The sequence below is a fragment of the Andrographis paniculata genome, unplaced genomic scaffold (genome assembly GCF_009805555.1).
Source record: "Andrographis paniculata isolate CXL003 unplaced genomic scaffold, ASM980555v1 Contig38END, whole genome shotgun sequence".
Taxonomy (NCBI): domain Eukaryota; kingdom Viridiplantae; phylum Streptophyta; class Magnoliopsida; order Lamiales; family Acanthaceae; genus Andrographis; species Andrographis paniculata.
In genome coordinates this window covers 2,120,729-2,148,607 of record NW_026137571.1, presented here as the reverse complement: position 1 = coordinate 2,148,607, position 27,879 = coordinate 2,120,729, and the positions used below count along the sequence as shown (strand labels likewise).

The 27,879-nt window shown below is 34.0% G+C and overlaps 2 protein-coding genes across 2 annotated transcripts; both read right to left on the bottom strand.

The window, feature by feature from the left end:
* Positions 1-5,520: 5,520 nt before the first annotated feature.
* On the bottom strand, positions 5,521-8,168 carry LOC127250841 (uncharacterized). Its single transcript, XM_051274269.1, has 3 exons — positions 8,047-8,168; positions 5,620-6,324; positions 5,521-5,558 (listed from the first exon to the last, which is right to left on the bottom strand). Exons 2-3 carry the CDS (start codon positions 6,314-6,316, stop codon positions 5,521-5,523), a joined length of 735 nt encoding a protein of 244 aa, XP_051130226.1. The 5' UTR covers positions 6,317-6,324; positions 8,047-8,168.
* A 4,255-nt stretch (positions 8,169-12,423) lies between these two features.
* LOC127250840 (uncharacterized) lies at positions 12,424-15,071 on the bottom strand. Its single transcript, XM_051274268.1, has 3 exons — positions 14,950-15,071; positions 12,523-13,227; positions 12,424-12,461 (listed from the first exon to the last, which is right to left on the bottom strand). Exons 2-3 carry the CDS (start codon positions 13,217-13,219, stop codon positions 12,424-12,426), a joined length of 735 nt encoding a protein of 244 aa, XP_051130225.1. The 5' UTR covers positions 13,220-13,227; positions 14,950-15,071.
* Between the last annotated feature and the right edge of the window lie 12,808 nt (positions 15,072-27,879).

The window sequence follows — 27,879 nt, the reverse complement described above, 5'->3', positions numbered from 1 at the left end:
GTAAGAAAATATATATATTTGATGTAATATTTTTTTAAAGATTACTCTCTTCGTCCACTCACAAAATATATATGTTTTTACTTTGAGTTTTCAATTAATAATTTTTAAAATACCCTACTTTTTTTCTTTTATAAATATCTCTACTTTACTATCATATTATTATTTTTATACAAAAAAATAAACGTAAATTTGTTTGTACACTACTTTTAATTATCTACGACAATTAAACTATTATTATTTTTTAAAATTTAGTACTAAAAATAAATGTATACTTTCAAATTGGATGGAGAGATGATTATTTATGAATAATAATATTTTTTTTTAAAAAAAAAAACTATATTTTTAGTCTCATACGTGACCCCTATTGTCATCATAGGACCATAATTAATTAGTCGCAAAAATAGTCTTCAAATGCCGGAATTGTTGATGTGGCAACATTCTGACACGTCAGAGATTGTAAATCACACATATGAAGTATTTGAGTATTAATTTAAGACAATAACCAGACTTTTGTGCTCCCTTCGTCATCCAATTGTATGCTCATTTGAATCCGCACTAGTTTTTTTTTTTAAAAAGATAAAATAGAAACTTTTACTTTGTAAAGTAAAAAAAAAATAGAAAAAGTGATATTTTTTTTATTAAAAAAGAAAACATGAATAAATTTAGATGACAAAATAAAATGATAATAAATTTGAATGATAGAGGAAGTTAAATATGTCCCATAACTAACATTTTTTTGGCAGGAATAATTCTCAAAACGCTGTCTACGTGTCATCCACACAATCTCCGATTTGCCATGATGCTGCCACGTCAGCAATTCTGACGTTTAGGTCCGTTTATGCTATTTCTTTATTTTTATTTTTATTATTATTATCAAACCAACCCAATAAGAGTCTAATTACAATTTTAAAATGATAAAAATCAATACAAAACTAAAAAAATAGTTTGCCCAAAAAATATGAATATAAACATAGCGTCATATCTTAAAAATGGAGTGTATATCATTGTCGAATTATTGCATACTGTAGGAACACGCCGGTGAGGGCTGTTCATTCCCACGGATCGTTGTTGGATGCCAACGCGTACATACATGGTATAAAACGATCCTAAGCATGCTCCTATAAGAATGAACTAGAGATGTACCCTTTTTGGAACCACCAACAGCAATCACGAACAGGTTGATTCCGCTAGAGACCTTCCAGACTGTTCCCGAACCCCGCTCGAACACCGGATGGGCGGCGATCTATCAAACGGAGGGAGACGAATTTTGCTCCTCGTGAAACCCTAGAGCTGACGGCTTGCACCTGTGGTTTTCGCCTCCTTTTTAAAAAACGTCACTAGGGTTTGACAAAGACCGCATATTAATAAGTCTCCCAACAGGTAATTGGGCCAGACCGGGGATCTTTAGAAGGTGTTGGGCTCGGGCTCCCTTATAGATCCAAATCTCTATATTCAGCCCTGAATATAATTCGAATCATAAAATATTAATTCATTCCATTAAAGAATTAATATTGCACTCCCAGCCCAACCCAAATTGAATCTGGGCTTCTATTAAACTTAATTAATTCCCCATGTTTAAGATGTTCCACATCCATTAATTAATTAAATCTTCTGACAATTTAATTAATTAATATCTTTTAATTCCTTAAGTAATACCACTCAAAACTTATTATTGTACGGATTAAATCCACCTGCAGGGTTTATACAATAATCCTTATTGAGTTCCTTAAGGGAATGTCATCAACCTGGATGTCCAGGACATGGTGCCTTAATGATAATAAATTAATTACTATGCGAATAATGTAGTTGCCCAAAATACGAAGCATATTGAATCACTAAGGATTCTCACTTATGGTAAATTAAAGCAACGAACATTCATTCCATATATTTAATTTATTTCATCTAAGGTTAAGAATTAACAGAGTTACCGAGATCTTGGTTCTTCAATGTCAGAATAGAAGAACATATCTCAACTGTGATCCTTTCAATGTGACGCAGCACATTAGTGTAAACTAATAGTCAAGACAAACTAATTCCAAGTTTACACTACAACTTAAACCGATGGTTTTGTCCATAACCATCTCAGTTGTGAAACCCATTTATATTTAATAAAGAACTGACAACAAGATCTTCTGTGTGATCTCCACACACCATGTTGTCTACAATATTAAATAAGTGGACATGCTAATATATATAAAACATAAATAAAAGCAACACAATGTGAAATAACAATTTATTTATTCCAGTTAATAAGGAAATTGAATGATACAAAAGCGTACTAAAAGTTTGCTTTACAGTATAATCCAACAATCTCCCACTTATACTAAAGCTAAACTTTTAGTATACAATGCAAAAACAAGCTCTCCCACTTATACTAAAGTCTAGCTGCAATGTATCGTAAACCAAGGCCCTCTACGTGTTTCTCGAAAACCTTAATGGGTAAAGTCTTCGTGAAGGGATCTGCCAAGTTGTCCAACGATGCAATCTTAGTGACAGCTATGTCTCCTCGCTTTACGATGTCTCGTATGATGTGGTACTTCCTTTCTATGTGTTTACTTGCTTTATGAGCTCTAGGTTCTTTTGAGTTTGCCACTGCACCAGCGTTATCACAATAAATGATTACACGCTCAGGCATACTCTCAGACACCCCTAAGTCATACAAGAAGCTCCTGAGCCATACAGCCTCTTTTGCTGCTTCAGAAGCAGCAACATACTCGGCTTCCATGGTAGAATCTGCGATGCATTTCTGCTTTACGCTTCTCCATGAAATAGCTCCGCCTCCCAAGGTAAACGCATAACCCGAGGTTGACTTTCTCTCATCTCGATCACCTTGAAAATCTGAATCAGTGTAACCCAAAGGAACTAGATTGTCAGACTGGTAAACCAAACTATAATCTCGAGTTCTTTTCAGATACTTGAGAATATGTTTTACCGCAATCCAGTGTCCTTGACCAGGTTTGGACTGATACCTAGCTACCATGCCAACAGCATAGCAGATATCAGGCCTCGTGCACAGCATGGCATACATGAGACTTCCTACAGCCGAAGCATAAGGAATGTTAGCCATCTCATCTATCTCCTTTTGTGTTTTAGGACACATATCCTGAGATAGAGCAACTCCATGTCTGAAAGGTAAGAATCCTTTCTTGGAGTTCTGCATGCTGAAACGGGCAAGCACAGTATCAATGTAGGCGGCTTGAGATAAGCACAACATTCTTTTCTTCCGATCACGAGTGACCTTCATACCAAGAATGTACGATGCATCTCCCATGTCCTTCATTTGAAACTGTTCAGAAAGCCATACCTTTACGTCTAATAATATCTTGACATTGTTTCCAATGAGAAGAATATCATCTACGTATAGTATCAAGAATACCACTACGTTTCCGTTGCACCTCTTGTACACACAACTTTCACTTGGACATTGCTCAAATCCAAAGGATTTGATCACCTCATCAAAGCGAATATTCCAAGATCTGGAAGCTTGTTTAAGTCCATAAAGAGACTTCTTTAGCTTCCAGACTTGATGCTCTTGGCCTTTCTTCACATAACCCTCAGGTTGCTGCATATAGATGTCCTCATCCAGATTCCCGTTAAGGAATGCTGTCTTGACATCCATTTGCCAAACCTCATAGTCCATGTGACTTGCTATGGATAAGAGTATCCGGATTGACTTTAGCATGGCTACTGGTGAAAAGGTTTCATCATAATCGATGCCCTCTTTCTGGGTAAAACCTTTTGCAACCAACCGTGCCTTGAAGGTACTAACCTTCCCGTCAGGTCCTCTCTTACGCCTAAAGACCCATTTGCTCCCAATGGCTTTCTTGCCTTTGGGAAGGTCTTTGAGGTCATAGACCTCCATAGCATGCATGGATTCTATTTCTGAATCCATGGCCTTATGCCAAGAATCTGCATCAACATCTTGGATTGCCTCTTTATAGGTACAGGGATCAGGTTCTTGTTCATCACTGGGGACTGAATCCGAGGACTCTCCCACTAACAAGAAACGACTGGGTAATCGAGTTACCCTCCCACTACGCCGAGGCAATTCATGTGTGGTGACATAAGGGTCAACACGCTGTGCAGTTTGTTGTGGTATATCTTCTTGTACACTTGGTACTTGATTGTCTCCCCTTAATTCGTAAAGAATAATTTCACTTGGGGTCTTATGCTTATGCATATAGTCTTCTTCTAAAAACCTGGCATTGGTGCTCACCACTACCTTCTGGTCTTTAGGACTATAAAAACAACCCCCTCGTGTTCCTTTAGGGTATCCTACAAATAGCCGTACTTCCGTCCTAGATGCCAACTTATCAGCTTCCTTGTCCAACACGTGTGCTGGACAGCCCCAAATCCGAATGTGGTTCATGCTGGGCTTTCGCCCGGACCACAATTCTATTGGGGTTTTAGGAACTGATTTGGAAGGCACATAATTCAGGATGTACGCTGCTGTTTCCAAGGCATATCCCCAAAACGAGATGGGTAGAGAAGCATAACTCATCATTGACCTCACCATTTCTAAAAGAGTCCTATTCCTCCTCTCTGCCACGCCATTCTGTTGCGGAGTACCAGGCGCAGTCAACTGGGATGTAATCCCATTCTCTAACAAATATTGCCTAAATTCAGCGCTAAGGTATTCGCCACCACGATCAGACCGTAATGACTTGATACTTTTACCTTGACGGTTCTCCGCTTCTGCCTTGAATTCTCTGAACTTGTCAAAGCATTCAGACTTGCGGCGCATCAAGTAAATGTATCCATATTTTGAGTAGTCATCTGTGAAAGTCACAAAATACTCAAAACCACCCCTAGCTTGAATTGACATAGGCCCACATACATCAGAGTGAATCAATTCTAACACTTCATTAGCCCTATTTCCCTTGGCCTTAAAAGGCCTGGAGGTCATCTTGCCTTCCAAGCAGGACTCGCAGACTGAGAATGGTTCCACTTGTAGAGAGTCCAAGAAACCACTGCTCACTAGTCTTTGGATCCTCCTAAGGTTGACATGACCCAATCTAAGGTGCCAAAGATATGTTTGATTCGATTTAGAAGATTGTTTTCTTTTTAATGATGAAGATGCATGAACTTGAGTATTGGTTTCAGTTTGATGCGCACTAGTAATAGTATAAAGATTGTTTTCCAATGTGCCAGAACAGATAACAACTTTGTTTCTCATAATAAAAACGCTTTTATTAAAAACAACTGAATATCCATCCACAAAAAGTTTCGAAACTGAAATTAAATTCTTTCTAAAACTTGGCACATACAAAACGTTCTTTAAAACTAAAACTGAATCAGAAAAAGATAAATGCACATCTCCCACTGCAACCGCTGCCACTCTGGTTGCATCTCCCAAGCTTATGATAATCTCGCCCTCACTCAGCTGCCTTAGTGGCAGGAACCCCTGCATTGTACAACAAACATGATCAGTGGCTCCTGTATCTACTACCCAAATACTGGTAGAACTAGCCGCGAAACATGTTTCAACAAGCAAAGTAGAAGACGTACCATCTTTGCCCTTCAGAAGGGGACAATCAGCTTTCCAATGTCCTGTCTTGCTGCATTTAAAGCACTTCCCCTTTGGCTTCTTCACGCCACCAGAAGGTGCGACCGACTTGCTCCCACTATTTGCAGCACCCTTTTTCTTGGCAGGCTTTTTCTTCTTCCCGCCTTTCGACGAAGAAGGTCCAGACTGCGTAGAAAACAGCGCCTGTGGAGTCCTACCCATGAGTCCCTCCGCTGCAACCAAATCCACAAGAAGCTCGGCTAAAGTATAGTCCTTCTTGGTCAGGATTGTGTTGAGACGGAAATTCTCGTAGGACTTAGGGAGTGAGTGCAGGATCATATCGATCTTGGTGTCAGCATCGATTTGACCCCCGAGCAGCTCTATCTCATTCAGATTTTCCATCATCTTGAGAACATGCTCACGCACAGAAGTTCCCTCTGGCATGGAGGAAGTCATAATCTTCCTCATTGCCTCAAATCTAGCAGCCCTATCTGTCTCACCAAAGAGCTCCTTGAGGCTCAACATCATGTCAGCAGCAGTAGGCAACTTTTCAACCTGCAATTGCAACATATTGGTTATTGACGCCAATATGTAGCAACGGCTCATTTGATCAGCCCTATGCCACTTCCGATGAGCCTCCCTTTCCTCTTCAGTGGATTCCTCAGTTAAGTCTGCTGGAGCAGGGGTGCTTAGGACGAATTTATAGTCATCCGCAGCAAGGACAATGTCCAGATTTCGTTTCCAGTCCAAATAATTCGGACCAACGAGTTTGTTTTGATTGAGAACAGTCATAAGTGGATTGAACGACATTTTGATAACTGAAATAAACAAACAGAAACATGCAAACACGTAAGCAGTAATTCACATTAACACATAAGCATAAAATCATGGGAAAACCTCAAAAAAAACACGAGGTTATACATATCACGACAGCTCAGTAAATCGCACATGCAAGCCATGTTATGACGGACGTTTACACATGCATTCACCAAACAGGCAGCTAGCCTATAATTTCATTATCTCATCAACTTATCCTTATGACGAATGAAATTAATTGCCAATACTTTAGAACTGGCCATGTGAATTAAAACAGGGACCCCGTTGGGGGGTTATATTTAAAATCCACATCTAAGTAATGACCATAATTTAACGCCAAGGACAACTATTTACAGTTAATATGCAACCGAAGGGCAGTCATATTTAATGCAAATAATCTCCTACAGTTATCACGAATTAATTTATCTAGTAAACTTATGAGTGACATATCCGTTAGGGAGGAGACCCCATGGATCCCACGTATGCCACACACTTTACTTAAAATTAAATCACTTTAATTGAAATCTTATCTAGTAAACTTGTGCATGTTAATATCCGTTAGGGAGGAGACCCCATGGATCCCGCGTATAACAAACACTTTACTTAAAGATCAATTATGGAGGCCCATAAATTAATAATAATTCAACTTAAATACTTAGTCATTTAAACTTTAAGGTTTTGACAGCATGCATAGAATAATTAAATTTCTAGCATGCTCCTAACATGCAAATCACGTAAGCCCTAGCATGCTTCTAGAAAATTAATTCCGCAAATCTAGTACATGATTCCTAACATGCTTGTAAATTTAAATCATGCCTGTCACATAATCATGCATATCACATAATACTTTGGCAAGCATTAATTTAAATACATCCACAAAGCAATAAAAGGCAGAAAATTAAAAGCACACCCACGCAGCCCTTAAAACCCTAACCAATAGCCTAAGACAACTATTACAGGATTAAAAGGGGCGCGGACAGATGCTAGACATCGGCCTCTCACACGATGAAAAAACTGGAACCGGGCCGCCTCGGGAAGAAGTCGCGAAAACTTCGTGAAGACGATCGAATTTGGCTGCGGCATTCGCCGTTACGGCGTAGCTGTAATTCGTGTAGATCTCGTCCTCCCGTTTCCGAAAAGGTATCATGGGCTGAAAACGGACAACCGAGGCAAAAGTTATGGCCAAAACAGTTTCAGCCGACGGAAACCCTAGATTTTCGGCCCAAAAGCCGAAAACCTAATTTCCATCACCAAAAATTGTTTCTTGGCCGTCACTACAAGCCTCATGTCCGCCCTTACCTCCAGCGCCACCTCTGCTTCGCTGCCCCACTGCGTTCGTGGCTGTTCTGCTTATGCGAACTGCTTCCAAATCGCCTCCTTTTTCATGTCTTTTTCAGAATTACGCAGTATAACTCAAAACAACATGAAAAACCCTACATACATGGATCTATATACAAAACCAGAAGGGCTGCGAAGGGAAACAACATACACGCACAAAAAAAATATTCATTCCATACATTACATGCGAAAACGATAAAGACAATACCAACTACACGTTTTCTGGCAGAGCCAACAATCCACGAAACCTGGGCTCTGATACCAATTGTAGGAACACGCCGGTGAGGGCTGTTCATTCCCACGGATCGTTGTTGGATGCCAACGCGTACATACATGGTATAAAACGATCCTAAGCATGCTCCTATAAGAATGAACTAGAGATGTACCCTTTTTGGAACCACCAACAGCAATCACGAACAGGTTGATTCCGCTAGAGACCTTCCAGACTGTTCCCGAACCCCGCTCGAACACCGGATGGGCGGCGATCTATCAAACGGAGGGAGACGAATTTTGCTCCTCGTGAAACCCTAGAGCTGACGGCTTGCACCTGTGGTTTTCGCCTCCTTTTTAAAAAACGTCACTAGGGTTTGACAAAGACCGCATATTAATAAGTCTCCCAACAGGTAATTGGGCCAGACCGGGGATCTTTAGAAGGTGTTGGGCTCGGGCTCCCTTATAGATCCAAATCTCTATATTCAGCCCTGAATATAATTCGAATCATAAAATATTAATTCATTCCATTAAAGAATTAATATTGCACTCCCAGCCCAACCCAAATTGAATCTGGGCTTCTATTAAACTTAATTAATTCCCCATGTTTAAGATGTTCCACATCCATTAATTAATTAAATCTTCTGACAATTTAATTAATTAATATCTTTTAATTCCTTAAGTAATACCACTCAAAACTTATTATTGTACGGATTAAATCCACCTGCAGGGTTTATACAATAATCCTTATTGAGTTCCTTAAGGGAATGTCATCAACCTGGATGTCCAGGACATGGTGCCTTAATGATAATAAATTAATTACTATGCGAATAATGTAGTTGCCCAAAATACGAAGCATATTGAATCACTAAGGATTCTCACTTATGGTAAATTAAAGCAACGAACATTCATTCCATATATTTAATTTATTTCATCTAAGGTTAAGAATTAACAGAGTTACCGAGATCTTGGTTCTTCAATGTCAGAATAGAAGAACATATCTCAACTGTGATCCTTTCAATGTGACGCAGCACATTAGTGTAAACTAATAGTCAAGACAAACTAATTCCAAGTTTACACTACAACTTAAACCGATGGTTTTGTCCATAACCATCTCAGTTGTGAAACCCATTTATATTTAATAAAGAACTGACAACAAGATCTTCTGTGTGATCTCCACACACCATGTTGTCTACAATATTAAATAAGTGGACATGCTAATATATATAAAACATAAATAAAAGCAACACAATGTGAAATAACAATTTATTTATTCCAGTTAATAAGGAAATTGAATGATACAAAAGCGTACTAAAAGTTTGCTTTACAGTATAATCCAACAATCTCCCACTTATACTAAAGCTAAACTTTTAGTATACAATGCAAAAACAAGCTCTCCCACTTATACTAAAGTCTAGCTGCAATGTATCGTAAACCAAGGCCCTCTACGTGTTTCTCGAAAACCTTAATGGGTAAAGTCTTCGTGAAGGGATCTGCCAAGTTGTCCAACGATGCAATCTTAGTGACAGCTATGTCTCCTCGCTTTACGATGTCTCGTATGATGTGGTACTTCCTTTCTATGTGTTTACTTGCTTTATGAGCTCTAGGTTCTTTTGAGTTTGCCACTGCACCAGCGTTATCACAATAAATGATTACACGCTCAGGCATACTCTCAGACACCCCTAAGTCATACAAGAAGCTCCTGAGCCATACAGCCTCTTTTGCTGCTTCAGAAGCAGCAACATACTCGGCTTCCATGGTAGAATCTGCGATGCATTTCTGCTTTACGCTTCTCCATGAAATAGCTCCGCCTCCCAAGGTAAACGCATAACCCGAGGTTGACTTTCTCTCATCTCGATCACCTTGAAAATCTGAATCAGTGTAACCCAAAGGAACTAGATTGTCAGACTGGTAAACCAAACTATAATCTCGAGTTCTTTTCAGATACTTGAGAATATGTTTTACCGCAATCCAGTGTCCTTGACCAGGTTTGGACTGATACCTAGCTACCATGCCAACAGCATAGCAGATATCAGGCCTCGTGCACAGCATGGCATACATGAGACTTCCTACAGCCGAAGCATAAGGAATGTTAGCCATCTCATCTATCTCCTTTTGTGTTTTAGGACACATATCCTGAGATAGAGCAACTCCATGTCTGAAAGGTAAGAATCCTTTCTTGGAGTTCTGCATGCTGAAACGGGCAAGCACAGTATCAATGTAGGCGGCTTGAGATAAGCACAACATTCTTTTCTTCCGATCACGAGTGACCTTCATACCAAGAATGTACGATGCATCTCCCATGTCCTTCATTTGAAACTGTTCAGAAAGCCATACCTTTACGTCTAATAATATCTTGACATTGTTTCCAATGAGAAGAATATCATCTACGTATAGTATCAAGAATACCACTACGTTTCCGTTGCACCTCTTGTACACACAACTTTCACTTGGACATTGCTCAAATCCAAAGGATTTGATCACCTCATCAAAGCGAATATTCCAAGATCTGGAAGCTTGTTTAAGTCCATAAAGAGACTTCTTTAGCTTCCAGACTTGATGCTCTTGGCCTTTCTTCACATAACCCTCAGGTTGCTGCATATAGATGTCCTCATCCAGATTCCCGTTAAGGAATGCTGTCTTGACATCCATTTGCCAAACCTCATAGTCCATGTGACTTGCTATGGATAAGAGTATCCGGATTGACTTTAGCATGGCTACTGGTGAAAAGGTTTCATCATAATCGATGCCCTCTTTCTGGGTAAAACCTTTTGCAACCAACCGTGCCTTGAAGGTACTAACCTTCCCGTCAGGTCCTCTCTTACGCCTAAAGACCCATTTGCTCCCAATGGCTTTCTTGCCTTTGGGAAGGTCTTTGAGGTCATAGACCTCCATAGCATGCATGGATTCTATTTCTGAATCCATGGCCTTATGCCAAGAATCTGCATCAACATCTTGGATTGCCTCTTTATAGGTACAGGGATCAGGTTCTTGTTCATCACTGGGGACTGAATCCGAGGACTCTCCCACTAACAAGAAACGACTGGGTAATCGAGTTACCCTCCCACTACGCCGAGGCAATTCATGTGTGGTGACATAAGGGTCAACACGCTGTGCAGTTTGTTGTGGTATATCTTCTTGTACACTTGGTACTTGATTGTCTCCCCTTAATTCGTAAAGAATAATTTCACTTGGGGTCTTATGCTTATGCATATAGTCTTCTTCTAAAAACCTGGCATTGGTGCTCACCACTACCTTCTGGTCTTTAGGACTATAAAAACAACCCCCTCGTGTTCCTTTAGGGTATCCTACAAATAGCCGTACTTCCGTCCTAGATGCCAACTTATCAGCTTCCTTGTCCAACACGTGTGCTGGACAGCCCCAAATCCGAATGTGGTTCATGCTGGGCTTTCGCCCGGACCACAATTCTATTGGGGTTTTAGGAACTGATTTGGAAGGCACATAATTCAGGATGTACGCTGCTGTTTCCAAGGCATATCCCCAAAACGAGATGGGTAGAGAAGCATAACTCATCATTGACCTCACCATTTCTAAAAGAGTCCTATTCCTCCTCTCTGCCACGCCATTCTGTTGCGGAGTACCAGGCGCAGTCAACTGGGATGTAATCCCATTCTCTAACAAATATTGCCTAAATTCAGCGCTAAGGTATTCGCCACCACGATCAGACCGTAATGACTTGATACTTTTACCTTGACGGTTCTCCGCTTCTGCCTTGAATTCTCTGAACTTGTCAAAGCATTCAGACTTGCGGCGCATCAAGTAAATGTATCCATATTTTGAGTAGTCATCTGTGAAAGTCACAAAATACTCAAAACCACCCCTAGCTTGAATTGACATAGGCCCACATACATCAGAGTGAATCAATTCTAACACTTCATTAGCCCTATTTCCCTTGGCCTTAAAAGGCCTGGAGGTCATCTTGCCTTCCAAGCAGGACTCGCAGACTGAGAATGGTTCCACTTGTAGAGAGTCCAAGAAACCACTGCTCACTAGTCTTTGGATCCTCCTAAGGTTGACATGACCCAATCTAAGGTGCCAAAGATATGTTTGATTCGATTTAGAAGATTGTTTTCTTTTTAATGATGAAGATGCATGAACTTGAGTATTGGTTTCAGTTTGATGCGCACTAGTAATAGTATAAAGATTGTTTTCCAATGTGCCAGAACAGATAACAACTTTGTTTCTCATAATAAAAACGCTTTTATTAAAAACAACTGAATATCCATCCACAAAAAGTTTCGAAACTGAAATTAAATTCTTTCTAAAACTTGGCACATACAAAACGTTCTTTAAAACTAAAACTGAATCAGAAAAAGATAAATGCACATCTCCCACTGCAACCGCTGCCACTCTGGTTGCATCTCCCAAGCTTATGATAATCTCGCCCTCACTCAGCTGCCTTAGTGGCAGGAACCCCTGCATTGTACAACAAACATGATCAGTGGCTCCTGTATCTACTACCCAAATACTGGTAGAACTAGCCGCGAAACATGTTTCAACAAGCAAAGTAGAAGACGTACCATCTTTGCCCTTCAGAAGGGGACAATCAGCTTTCCAATGTCCTGTCTTGCTGCATTTAAAGCACTTCCCCTTTGGCTTCTTCACGCCACCAGAAGGTGCGACCGACTTGCTCCCACTATTTGCAGCACCCTTTTTCTTGGCAGGCTTTTTCTTCTTCCCGCCTTTCGACGAAGAAGGTCCAGACTGCGTAGAAAACAGCGCCTGTGGAGTCCTACCCATGAGTCCCTCCGCTGCAACCAAATCCACAAGAAGCTCGGCTAAAGTATAGTCCTTCTTGGTCAGGATTGTGTTGAGACGGAAATTCTCGTAGGACTTAGGGAGTGAGTGCAGGATCATATCGATCTTGGTGTCAGCATCGATTTGACCCCCGAGCAGCTCTATCTCATTCAGATTTTCCATCATCTTGAGAACATGCTCACGCACAGAAGTTCCCTCTGGCATGGAGGAAGTCATAATCTTCCTCATTGCCTCAAATCTAGCAGCCCTATCTGTCTCACCAAAGAGCTCCTTGAGGCTCAACATCATGTCAGCAGCAGTAGGCAACTTTTCAACCTGCAATTGCAACATATTGGTTATTGACGCCAATATGTAGCAACGGCTCATTTGATCAGCCCTATGCCACTTCCGATGAGCCTCCCTTTCCTCTTCAGTGGATTCCTCAGTTAAGTCTGCTGGAGCAGGGGTGCTTAGGACGAATTTATAGTCATCCGCAGCAAGGACAATGTCCAGATTTCGTTTCCAGTCCAAATAATTCGGACCAACGAGTTTGTTTTGATTGAGAACAGTCATAAGTGGATTGAACGACATTTTGATAACTGAAATAAACAAACAGAAACATGCAAACACGTAAGCAGTAATTCACATTAACACATAAGCATAAAATCATGGGAAAACCTCAAAAAAAACACGAGGTTATACATATCACGACAGCTCAGTAAATCGCACATGCAAGCCATGTTATGACGGACGTTTACACATGCATTCACCAAACAGGCAGCTAGCCTATAATTTCATTATCTCATCAACTTATCCTTATGACGAATGAAATTAATTGCCAATACTTTAGAACTGGCCATGTGAATTAAAACAGGGACCCCGTTGGGGGGTTATATTTAAAATCCACATCTAAGTAATGACCATAATTTAACGCCAAGGACAACTATTTACAGTTAATATGCAACCGAAGGGCAGTCATATTTAATGCAAATAATCTCCTACAGTTATCACGAATTAATTTATCTAGTAAACTTATGAGTGACATATCCGTTAGGGAGGAGACCCCATGGATCCCACGTATGCCACACACTTTACTTAAAATTAAATCACTTTAATTGAAATCTTATCTAGTAAACTTGTGCATGTTAATATCCGTTAGGGAGGAGACCCCATGGATCCCGCGTATAACAAACACTTTACTTAAAGATCAATTATGGAGGCCCATAAATTAATAATAATTCAACTTAAATACTTAGTCATTTAAACTTTAAGGTTTTGACAGCATGCATAGAATAATTAAATTTCTAGCATGCTCCTAACATGCAAATCACGTAAGCCCTAGCATGCTTCTAGAAAATTAATTCCGCAAATCTAGTACATGATTCCTAACATGCTTGTAAATTTAAATCATGCCTGTCACATAATCATGCATATCACATAATACTTTGGCAAGCATTAATTTAAATACATCCACAAAGCAATAAAAGGCAGAAAATTAAAAGCACACCCACGCAGCCCTTAAAACCCTAACCAATAGCCTAAGACAACTATTACAGGATTAAAAGGGGCGCGGACAGATGCTAGACATCGGCCTCTCACACGATGAAAAAACTGGAACCGGGCCGCCTCGGGAAGAAGTCGCGAAAACTTCGTGAAGACGATCGAATTTGGCTGCGGCATTCGCCGTTACGGCGTAGCTGTAATTCGTGTAGATCTCGTCCTCCCGTTTCCGAAAAGGTATCATGGGCTGAAAACGGACAACCGAGGCAAAAGTTATGGCCAAAACAGTTTCAGCCGACGGAAACCCTAGATTTTCGGCCCAAAAGCCGAAAACCTAATTTCCATCACCAAAAATTGTTTCTTGGCCGTCACTACAAGCCTCATGTCCGCCCTTACCTCCAGCGCCACCTCTGCTTCGCTGCCCCACTGCGTTCGTGGCTGTTCTGCTTATGCGAACTGCTTCCAAATCGCCTCCTTTTTCATGTCTTTTTCAGAATTACGCAGTATAACTCAAAACAACATGAAAAACCCTACATACATGGATCTATATACAAAACCAGAAGGGCTGCGAAGGGAAACAACATACACGCACAAAAAAAATATTCATTCCATACATTACATGCGAAAACGATAAAGACAATACCAACTACACGTTTTCTGGCAGAGCCAACAATCCACGAAACCTGGGCTCTGATACCAATTGTAGGAACACGCCGGTGAGGGCTGTTCATTCCCACGGATCGTTGTTGGATGCCAACGCGTACATACATGGTATAAAACGATCCTAAGCATGCTCCTATAAGAATGAACTAGAGATGTACCCTTTTTGGAACCACCAACAGCAATCACGAACAGGTTGATTCCGCTAGAGACCTTCCAGACTGTTCCCGAACCCCGCTCGAACACCGGATGGGCGGCGATCTATCAAACGGAGGGAGACGAATTTTGCTCCTCGTGAAACCCTAGAGCTGACGGCTTGCACCTGTGGTTTTCGCCTCCTTTTTAAAAAACGTCACTAGGGTTTGACAAAGACCGCATATTAATAAGTCTCCCAACAGGTAATTGGGCCAGACCGGGGATCTTTAGAAGGTGTTGGGCTCGGGCTCCCTTATAGATCCAAATCTCTATATTCAGCCCTGAATATAATTCGAATCATAAAATATTAATTCATTCCATTAAAGAATTAATATTGCACTCCCAGCCCAACCCAAATTGAATCTGGGCTTCTATTAAACTTAATTAATTCCCCATGTTTAAGATGTTCCACATCCATTAATTAATTAAATCTTCTGACAATTTAATTAATTAATATCTTTTAATTCCTTAAGTAATACCACTCAAAACTTATTATTGTACGGATTAAATCCACCTGCAGGGTTTATACAATAATCCTTATTGAGTTCCTTAAGGGAATGTCATCAACCTGGATGTCCAGGACATGGTGCCTTAATGATAATAAATTAATTACTATGCGAATAATGTAGTTGCCCAAAATACGAAGCATATTGAATCACTAAGGATTCTCACTTATGGTAAATTAAAGCAACGAACATTCATTCCATATATTTAATTTATTTCATCTAAGGTTAAGAATTAACAGAGTTACCGAGATCTTGGTTCTTCAATGTCAGAATAGAAGAACATATCTCAACTGTGATCCTTTCAATGTGACGCAGCACATTAGTGTAAACTAATAGTCAAGACAAACTAATTCCAAGTTTACACTACAACTTAAACCGATGGTTTTGTCCATAACCATCTCAGTTGTGAAACCCATTTATATTTAATAAAGAACTGACAACAAGATCTTCTGTGTGATCTCCACACACCATGTTGTCTACAATATTAAATAAGTGGACATGCTAATATATATAAAACATAAATAAAAGCAACACAATGTGAAATAACAATTTATTTATTCCAGTTAATAAGGAAATTGAATGATACAAAAGCGTACTAAAAGTTTGCTTTACAGTATAATCCAACACATACATGCATGCAACAATAAATGGAATAACTAGATCGTTCTTAAAATTTTGTTTTAATCTACTTGTTAATATTTTAAAAAATTTCGATCTATCTTATCTTAGCCGATTCAAGACTATTCCTTGTTCCAATCCTTTCGACCCTAGAAATCTTATTTTCAATCGACATTCAACATTCATTCTTTCATTATTGTTTAAAATTATTTTCCTATGTTTTAATTTTCTCTAATTTTGTTGCCATTTTCTCACCTATTGAATATGTTCATCGCAATGTATCCACTTGGATGTGGTTTTATTACATAAGCAAAAAAAAAAAAGAAAAAAAAAAGAAAAAAAGAAGAAGATAAGAATCATAATTTTCTTGAAGAAGTATGTAAGAACGGTTCTTGTATCGTTCTTTCTCTTCTATTTAGAAGAGATAATAAATATTTACTCCCTCCTTCGTTTAAATCTATGTTCATTTTCCTTTTTGGTTTGTTATTGAAAAATATTATCGTTACCTTTTTAAGTAACAAATTATTACATTTTTGTACATTTTTTATTATAAAAGAAAAAAATAACCATTATTACTCATTTTTAGTAAAACTCGTGCCCGGTCAAATGAACACACATTTGCATGACGGAGGGAGTATTATTTATGTATTGAATAAAATTTTTCTTTTAATAAAGAGGCAAATTATATAACATTAATTCCATAGTAAAAATGTACAAAACACATTGTGTTTTATTTATTACGTGAAATTCTCTTGTGTTAATGTAAAATTTGCATAAAATATCCTCATTATCCAAAATTGATGTTTGGTTATAAATAAAGACTTAAATTACGCAAATTTTATACAAATAAAAAACATAAACTATCTCAAATAATTTTTTTTGAATAAAATAAATAATTAATTAATCAATCATTTATTTTTATAGTTTTTATAATAATCAGATAACAATTTGTCTCCAAAAACTATAAAATGAAGGATTAATCATTATTTAATTATTTATTTTATTCAAAAAAAATATTCAAGATATTTTATGTTTTTGTATAAAACTTGCGTAATTTAGGTCTTTATTTGAAATAAAATATTAGTTTTGGACAAGAGGATGTTTCGTGTAAACTTTACATTAACATACGTGGATTTCATGCAATAAATAAAATATACGATGTTTTGTGCATTTTTACTAAAATACAGGGGGTGTTATATAATTTAGCCTGATAAAGCGATATGGAAGACATAAATTTATTCGAGAACTCAAATATGAGTTTAGCATTGTGTGTGTCAATATATTTGGACATAGAAAATAATGGAACATCGTATCAAAATTATACCTCCAATTAAATAAGTTGTCTAGAGAAATTTTGGATGTGTTATAGTAGATGGATAAATTATTTTATTCGATCTTGTTCAATATTTAATTCTTTTGATAAGAGTTTAGTATATATATACTTCATTCGTCCCATAACAAAGTATCTATTTTTCATTTTAGTTCGTCCCATAACAAAGTATCCTTTTTCTTTTTTAGTAATTGTACTATATACCTAACATTACAAATACCCATACAACTTACAATATATTACACAAATGTCATTACCTTTATATCACACATACTAATAAGGTTATTTTAGTCATTTCTACTTTATTTCAACTATATCTCAATATAATACTAATATTTCTAAAACTACATGCAAAAAGCAAATAAATATTTACGAAGGGAGTATATTGTTTTGTATTTTTTACATTTTATTTATTTTTATGTCTATATATGTACATATCTCTATATATTTAGCATGAAATAATTGATAGTCTCTAAATTAATCATACTCACATTTGTATTATTATGTAATTTTATTTGTCTTATACTCCTTTAATATTGATTAAAATAATTATTTTGAAATACTTGAGTTCGTTTGGTGGTTATTTAATATTGATTTGAAATAAAATATTGATTTTAATTTATTTTTTAAATAATATTTTGATATAACGTTTTGTGAAATGAAATAATATATTTTTATTAGAATTATGGCTAATGAATATTGCCGATTTCAATTTGAAATAACAAAAGAACGGACACTTATAGATGAAATTATATATATATATATATATGAGAATTTACAATTATACTTTGAATTTGTTTACCTTACCTTTTTCGGCACAATTAAAACTCACCGAAAATAGTAACTAATAATAACAATAATAATAATAATAATAATAATAATAATAATGAAAAGAATAATTTTATTGAACAGTGAAATATACTCGAGTATCATAATTTTAATTCAAGAAAAGTAATCATTATAAAATACTATTAATGTAAAATAGATTCTCAATATATTATTTCATTATGTCATAGTAAAATATTTATTAATATCTTATCATCAAACAATTCTTAGATGTTGTTAGTTGGTGTGGTATATGTGCATATATTTATTTATTTTTATTTAGAAAATAAATTAATTTGGTTATATTATAAGTTACATGAAAATGATATAGTTATTCTATATAATATTTTTAAAATAAAATAAAATAAACTTTGTATTTTCTTTAACATTTTATTGTTTTTTTAATTATTTTTATGCACATTTTTAATAAATATTCACTATTTCATGTGATAAAATATACTTCAAACAACGTTAGAAAATCAAACCAACCAAACACTCATTGTTTGGTTGTGATTTGAAATTAATTTGAAATAAGGTGTTGATATAAATTTTTGTTCGAATAATAATTTTAGGTGATTTTTTATGAAAAAAATAATATATTTTTATTGAATACTGTGTTAAGTGAATAATATTGATTTTAATTTGTAATGTTAAATGAACAAACAAATAAACTTGTGTTTGTTTGTGGTATTTGGATTTTTAGTTTGAGGTTAAAATAGAAAAATTTTGAATTCCAACATAATATTTATTTGATAATAAAAATCGAAATTAATATGATATTTTAATTTGATATTTTTTTTTTAAAAAATTATTAATAGTAAAAACCGAGTAAAAATCTTATAAGAAACACAGATACAAAAATTAGATTGAATGAAAAAATCCGGTAATAATATAAATTAAATAGTGTATTCATTTGTGTTCTTATTTTTATTATATATATATATATATATTATCATGGTCCTTTTTATACGAAGATGTTCCAGTAAAAGTGACTATATTATTGTGGACACCAGAATTTAAAAAAAATGTAAATAGTAAATATTTCCTTTGTTCGGGCTAATTTGTCCAATTTAGATTATGTACAGAGTTTTAGGTATTGTGTAATTAAAAAGTATATTAGCAAAAATAATTTTAGATTAAAATTAAGATAATTAAATATTTTAATTAAAATAAAAAACTATAAATTATGAATTTTAAAATGTGCTTAAAGTGTATAATTGTATTTTTAAAAAAATGACAAATTACGTGGGATGAACGAAAATAGAAATAAGTGGGACGGAGGGAGATTTACAAGTGTATTAGTAAAAATAATTATTGTATAATATAAATAATTCTAGATTGAGATTGTGTGCTTGTTTATGAAATATATCCAAAAATTTATTATTTATCAAATCTCCTCCCGTAAAAAAATATCAAATTAAACACTTTTTATTTTTTATATTATATTAAAAAATAATTTTATATTCACAGCATCATATCAATACCTATATATTATAAATTATACAATTATTCTAATTCAAATTTTTACTATTTAAATTCCAACTAAAAGTCCGAACTCCCGAACAAACAGACACGTCTCACGTTTTACATCACTAATACCGTAGATACAAAAATTTAGAAAAAATATAATTAATGAATAATTAAAAATATATTAATAAAAATAATTATAGTACAAAAGTTAACAACCAATTATTTTTTTTAATATTACCGACAAAATTTCCTATATTCAACATAAAAATACCTCAATCTAAAATACCAAACAAAAAAATCTACTTAAGGGTGTGTTTGTTTGGGGGTTTGGATTTTGGATTGGGATTTGAATAGTAAAAATTTTGAATTTGAATAGTTGTATGATGTGATATAAATAGGGTTTGATGTGATGTTTTGAATATAAAATTGATTTTTAGTATAATATAAAAAATAAAAAATAGGTGTTTGATTTGATGTTTTTGGGGGGAAAAAATTGGATGAATAGTAAAAGAAAAATCCAATCCCTCAAACAAACACACCCTTAATTCCTCTTCTTCCTTTTCAATTTACTTGTTATTATTTTATTTTAAAATATTCTAAATTATTTACAATTTTCTTTACTTAGATTTAAATTTTCCTTTTATAATTTATAAAATTATTACAAATAAAAACTAATGAGTAAAAAAAAACTGTACACTTGAGAAAAAATAATTGTGTTCTTTTTGACAAAAACACTTTATATATTATATATATTTATTATTTTTATATTATTTATTTAATTTTTTATACTGATATTTATTCGAACTATTTCGCAAAATAAATACTTTAAAATAGAAACTAAACTGAAATGACCATAGTAATAGATTTGAAATAGTAATAGGTTTTGTTTGTTATTATACTTTCATATTTATTTTTCTCAAAATATTATATCACTCATTCAAAAAATTTTATTTTTAGTTTTCTTCAATAAATAAATATATATATTTAAAACTTCTTATTTATTTCTAAAATATTTATATTATTTATTTATTTTTATTATATAAAATTTTATTTTTTATAAAATGATATTCATATTATATGTATTTTATTAAAAGTTTTAATCTTATGGAATACTTTCTCTGTTCCTTAAACCATCTATCTATTTTTTCATTTTGGTCCGTCTCATAACAAAGTATCCATTTCATTTTTAGTAACTGTACTATCTACCTAAAATTACAAATACCCTTACAATTTACAATATATTACACAAATGTCATTACATTTATATCTTACAGTACTAATAGAGTTAATTTAGTCTTTTTACCTTTATTTCTACTTCATCCCAATATAATACTAATATTTTTAAAAATTTCGTACAAAAAATAAATTGATATATAAATATGGGAAGAATGTATATTTAAATCAAATATTAATTAAATAAATATCTTCCAACTTAATTTCTAATTAAAACCTCAACTTGTAGCCGTCGCAACCCGTAAATAACAATTAAAAAATAAAAAAAAATAAAATAAAGAACCCACCTTATATGCATAATGCATGTAAAATGTCTGATACGGCGCCTTTTATCCACATGTAGATTTTAGTCATTTTTATTTCAATCAATACACTTTTTTTTTAAATATATATATATATATATATATATATATAAAGTTTTGTTTGTCTCAATCGATGCATCATCATATACAATGAACTTGTGTAATAATCAATGTATTGAACCATATCCAAATTTATTAACAAATATTACTAGTTAAAATTATCAACAATTTGACATCAATTTTAGATTATTATTGTTCTTGATGTTAGTATTACGCACTCCGTCCCATAATTATCTATCCGTTTGCTTTTTGCACGGAGTTTTAGAAATATTAGTATTATATTTGGATGTAGTAGAAATGACTAAAATAACCTTATTAGTATTGTGTGATATAAATGTAATAATATTTGTATAATATATTGTAAATTGAAAGGATATTTGTAATATTAGGTAGATAATACAGTTACTAAAAAAAAAGAAATGGATACTTTATTATAGGACATAGTAAAATAGAAAAATAAATATTTTGTTATGAGACAGATAGAGTATTATTTATTTTACATCATCATCATCATTATGATTATTATTATTATTATTATCCTCCATGATGAGTAAATATAATGACTCGTGTTATTGAATATTCCGTGCGTCCGCCTCTGAGGGTCACATTTACCTTTTACGTCATTGTACTTAGCATTAAAAATATTCTCATATTTGTATAATTATTTTGTACAAATGTCATTATATTAGTATTATAAGATACTAATAGAAGTATTTTTGCATTTTTTTAAAAAAATTTGTACTATGTTTTGATATAATAATTAATATTAAAAAATCAACACGTAAAAGGTAAATGAGACTCTTAGAGTCGGACGAAGGTAGTATTATTTATAGGGTGTGTTCCTTTTGATGAGTTTCGAAAAAAATTAGTTTGAATTTGATATGAAAATAATGTTTGGGTTTAGGAGTAAGAGCATTTTTACTTTAATGAATATAATTATATTTTTTTATTTAATTTTGATTTAAATTTAGGGTGATTATTTGAGTTTTGATTTACATAATATTTTGATGTGATATATTTTTAGAAAAAATAATATCTTTTTATTGAAATCGTGTCAAATGAATAATATAATTTTTTATTTGAAGTTAGAAGTATTTTAAATAATTATGTAATTATAAAATACTACAAATTATGTATTTTTAATAATATTAATAGGGAATCATACCACCAGAAAAACAAATTTTATTTATTTTTATTTTTAAATTATCTTGGTTTATAATATAATTAATTTGTATCTTTTTTATTAAGAGAAGATAATTACTCATTCAATTAGTTGGTTTGATTGGTAGATTCAATTAGATGTTTATATTAAAATATTTGGTAAAATAATTGTTTGATATTAGTTGTTTATATGTAAAATGATAATTGATGACATTTATATTTTAACTTTTAAATTTTTTAATTGTTTTTTTTTTTTAATTTTAATTTTTTTTATTATTTATTTGAAATTACGAATGTGTTATTTTTTTTTTTATTATTAATTTTAGATGTGAGAAAAATAATAATATATGTTTTTATTAAGAAATATGAATATTTTTTAGTAAGAATGATGTAAAATATAAAATAATAAAATTTTTGTATATATATTTATTATATTAATTATTGATTAATTTATTAATTTATTATATTTATATTTTTAATAAATTTATTCTATTTTATTTAATTTTAATATAAAAATAAAATTATAATATTTATGTTTTGTATTTTTATTTTATTTAAATATATATAGTTTACAAATAAAATAATTATATATAAAAATTATTTAATTTAAATTTATAAAAATAAAATTATAATTTAATAAATAATATATTAAAATAATTTATAATTACTGTAGAAAATATATTTATATGTATGTGAAATATATAATAATATTTTAAAAGCAAGTAAAAAATAAAAAAAATTAAAGTGAAATTTTTTTTTCAAAACGATGAGTTATATTGTTTTTCAGAAATTAGTTTGTTGGGGCCAATAAATTATATCAAAAAGCTAATTTACCAAATACTTAAATTAATTTTTTTTTACTATTCAAACAACTAAAATTTATTAAATAAACTAAAAATTTTTGAAAAAGTACAGGCTTCTAAAATAAACAAATATTTTTTATTATGATCGTTTGATTACAATTTTAAACACAAATTATTACTACTATTTATCTTGTACGATTTATATTAAAAAGTATTATTTTTTAATAAAATATTAAATTCAAATAATATTTAAATAAAAATTCAAATTAACTTAATTTCAAACCAAAACTAAATAATAACGAATATAATTTAAGACCAATATGATTTTTCAACTTGTGAGTTAATTCCACCCACCACACAACAGTTAAATAATTTATTATTATTATTATTATTATTATTGGGCATGCTTAGTTTATATTGGTTTCAGTTAAGTAAAATATTAATTATTTTTAGTGTTAATTATTATATATATATATATATATATTATATGTTGTTAAAGAAATCTCTGAATGGTTTAAAGCAGTCTCCGAGGCAATGGTACAAGAGATTTGACTCATTCATGGTGTCTAATGGTTATACTCGTAATCAGTTTGATAACTGTGTTTACTCGAAGAAAGTTTCTACTGATTCATTTGTGTATTTGCTGTTGTATGTGGATGATATGTTAATTGCAGCTAAAAATATGGCTGTAATTAATGACTTGAAGGCTCTACTAAAGGGTGAGTTTGAGATGAAAGATTTGGGTGCGGCAAAGAAAATACTTGGTATGGAGATCTGGCGTGATAGAGAAGCAAGACGGTTATGGGTTTCTCAAGATAAGTATATTGGAGAAAGTTTTGCAGGCATTCTCTGTTGATCAGTCCAAACCGGTAAGTAACCCTTTGGCGGCACACTTTAAACTTGATCGAAGCACTATACCGGCTACAGATGAAGATGTTAGTTACATGAAGACGGTTCCATATTCAAGTGCAGTTGGAAGTCTTATGTATGCGATGGTATGTACGAGACCGGATCTCGCTTATGCGGTTAGTGTGGTGAGCAGGTTTATGGCTAATCCGGGTAAAGCTCACTGGGGAGCTGTAAAGTGGATCTTGCGATATTTGAAAGGAGCGTCTGATATTTGTCTGGTATATGATGATAAAGGCCATGGTGATGGTCTTGTTGGCTATGCAGACTCTGATTACGGGGGTGACTTGGTGAAACGAAGATCACTAACTTGTTTTATCTTCACTTTGTTTGGATGTGCAGTCAGTTGGAAGTCTACTTTACAACCTACGGTTGCATTGTCGACGACTGAGGCGGAATACATGTCAATGACTGAAGGTATTAAGGAGGGTATCTGGTTACATGGTCTGGTGCAGAGTTTGGGTCTGAAGGTGGAAAACCAGTGTTATTCTGTGATAGTCAAAGTGCTTTGAGTTTGGCTAAAAATCCAGTGTATCATGAAAGAACCAAACATATTGATGTAAGGTTGAATTTTATCCGTGATGTTCTGGAGGAAGACAAGTTTTCTATTCAGAAAATAGCTACAGAGCACAATCCAGCTGATATGTTGACAAAGGCGCTACCGACGGAGAAGTTTGAGCACTGCTTGAACTTGGTGAATATTCGTAGGAGGTAAAGCCCTCTCGGGGCATCTGGCAGGAAGGAGACGATTGAGAGATACTGACGAACCTTTGGCGGTTGAAGAAACTCCAAGTCAAGGTGGAGATTGTTGAAACGTGACTTGGATTTAGCGGTCTACCCGACCCTAAACCAAAGCGAAAGGGCTGTTTCAATTGGCAGGGTTCCTTTTGGGCTTATCCTAATTGATAACAAATAGGCTTACGGTTTAGGGTGTTTTTGGGTGCTTATAAATAGACAACTATGGTTCTTAGTCGGATGACACATTGTAAATCTCTAAATCAGTATAATAAAATCTCTCCGATTCCTGCCCGTGGACGTAGGTTGACACACCGTCACCGAACCATGTAAAACCTCTGTGTTCTTTATTTGTTTTCTTTCTCGTTTTCTCATAACATATGTGTAATATAATATATGTGTATAGTGCGTTAAATAAATAATACTTTCTCTGTCCATAAATATTTATTTTTGACGCAATATTTAAAAAAAATAATATTATAATTATATTGGATAGTTAAAAGTAATATAATGATATTTTTGTCTTTATATTTTGTATAAAAATAATAATGTGATGTAAATTAAGAGTATTTATGAAAAAAATAAAATATTTAATAAAATATTTACATATTAATTGGATTTATATATTAAAAGTTGTAGTGCAAGTTAAGGAAATATATATATATACATGTTTGTACGTGGACCGATATATATTATATATATATATATATATATATATATAAAAGTATGATATTTGAGAGAGAGATAAACACAAAAGTGAAACGGTGTGTTTTGTTTATGCTAAACATGTATATATTGGGGATCACACCGCCTAATAATTTGACGAATGAGATTTAAGTACGTAGCATCCACAAATCGTGTACAATAGTCTCCCTCGATGCTTTTATACAAAGAATGTATCTCGTTAAAATTTTACTATAAAAAGAAAAATCTGTGGAAAAAAAATCATAGTGAAGGAAAAAGAGTATACTATTTTTGTACCGATTTGTTCCCCCTGATTTGGACTTTACTTGAGATCTTTAAGCCGACGCATTCAAATTCCTTTCACCAATTTATTGAATGTCTGTTGATAGGACTTTACTTGATAACTCTTGATTTTGCCATATTTTATACCTTATATTTATTTAATTATTTATCTATTTATGTCAAATTTTGATATTATTTATGTTAATTTATTCTAATAATTGTATTCATTTTATATTGTTTGTATAATATTAATTTATTAGTTTTTAAGTGCAATTTATAATTATTTTAGTCTATAAATTAAATTAATTAATGTGTTTCTTGAATTATATTTTTTGGCATTATTTATGTGCTATTTAAGTATTTAATTTTGGCTAAATTAATTTTATTTATTATCTATTTTAAATAAATATTTATAAGATGTTCATTATTTATATAGGTGAAATAATGCTTGAAAACTTATATGAGAGTCCAAAACTGGCCTTCAAAAGTGAAAAAATGGTTTCGCAAGCAAAAAAAAACAGTCACCGGCGTGAAAGTCAACAGAAGTCAACGGTCAACGCCAGAAAGTCAAAGCGCGGAAGACAAGCGGCGGCCGTATAAGAGCGCGGAAGGCAAGCGACGGTCGCACGGAAGGCAAGCGATGGCCGCACGGAAGACAAGCGACGGCTGCACGGAAACAAGCGACGGTTGCACGGAAACTTTGGCGTTAAAGTGAGCGAAGCGATGTCACGGAATTCAAGTGGCGGCTGACACAGAAATATGAGCGGAGCGGAAAGTCATACGTGGAAGTGAGCAAAGCGATGGCACGGAATTCAAGCGGCGGCTGACATGGAAATATGAGCGGAGCGGAAAGCCATACGTGGAAGTGAGCGAAGCGGCGGCTACATTAATTCTCGCTGCATTTATTGCCGCTGGTCAGCGGTGCATTTACTACGCCGCCACAATAATTCCTGCACAGAATTCCGCTGCATTTATGTCTCCTGCACCCTCAGCTCTTGCATTTACTATACTCTCCCAGCTCCCTTAATTAAAATCCTGCACTACTTTTTAGCCAAATTTTGGCTATTTTTTGTAATTTTTTTTCTAAAACCTTCTACAAAATAGGTAGTTATTAGTAGTTATATTAGTAGCTATTTTTAGAGTTAGTTATTTATGGTTATTTTTAGAGGTAGTTAGTAGTAATTTATTGGCGGTTTTAACCGCCAAGCTTCTAGAAGCTTTTCCCCCTATAAATATCCCCTCATATAGATCATAGTCATATAGATACACCATATATACACAATAATATACATTCCATTTTTTCTCCATTTCTTTTCTCCCATATTTTTATTTAGTTTAATAATACGAGATTTTCGGTTTTGTGTCGCGAGCAAACTGATTTTCTCCCATTTTTCTTTTAATTTCAACATAGTATTTTAGCTAGTAAAATTCCTATCATATTTCTCCACCTCACCTTTACCCAAAAATTCCATGTTCGATTTGAATTTGTCAAGTTGGATTTCGACAAGGTTGCGGAAGGGCGATAGAAGAATCGACTATTCAGCCCTATTATGCGCCAAAAGCGGTTTCCGGGTAGTTCAACGTAGCTAAGTACGCGGGAGCCTTGTCGACCTGCTTAGTTGCTGTTCTGAATTCGATTCCGATTAAAGAGAGGTAATAAAAGGGGTAGAGCGACTAGCGGAACGGTTGGAAGAATAATTCATGGGGCATAGGCGGGGGTCTATTGGGTCACAGAGATTCCTAGTGACAGTAGGGTTTCTTGCTTATAATGTTCTTCGCCGGGTGTCGCTGAAGCGTCGTTGTAAATCCCCCAAGATCAAGTACCAACAGAGTCGATAATCAGCTTAAGCGAGCAAATGCGATCACGTTCATTCCTCCAAGCCGCCCCGCAGTTATACATATATCTTTCGCTATCACGCCATCGTCATCCCGCTGATTTCATCCATAGGAATCTAGCCATTAAGGAACGCAAAAGTCAGAT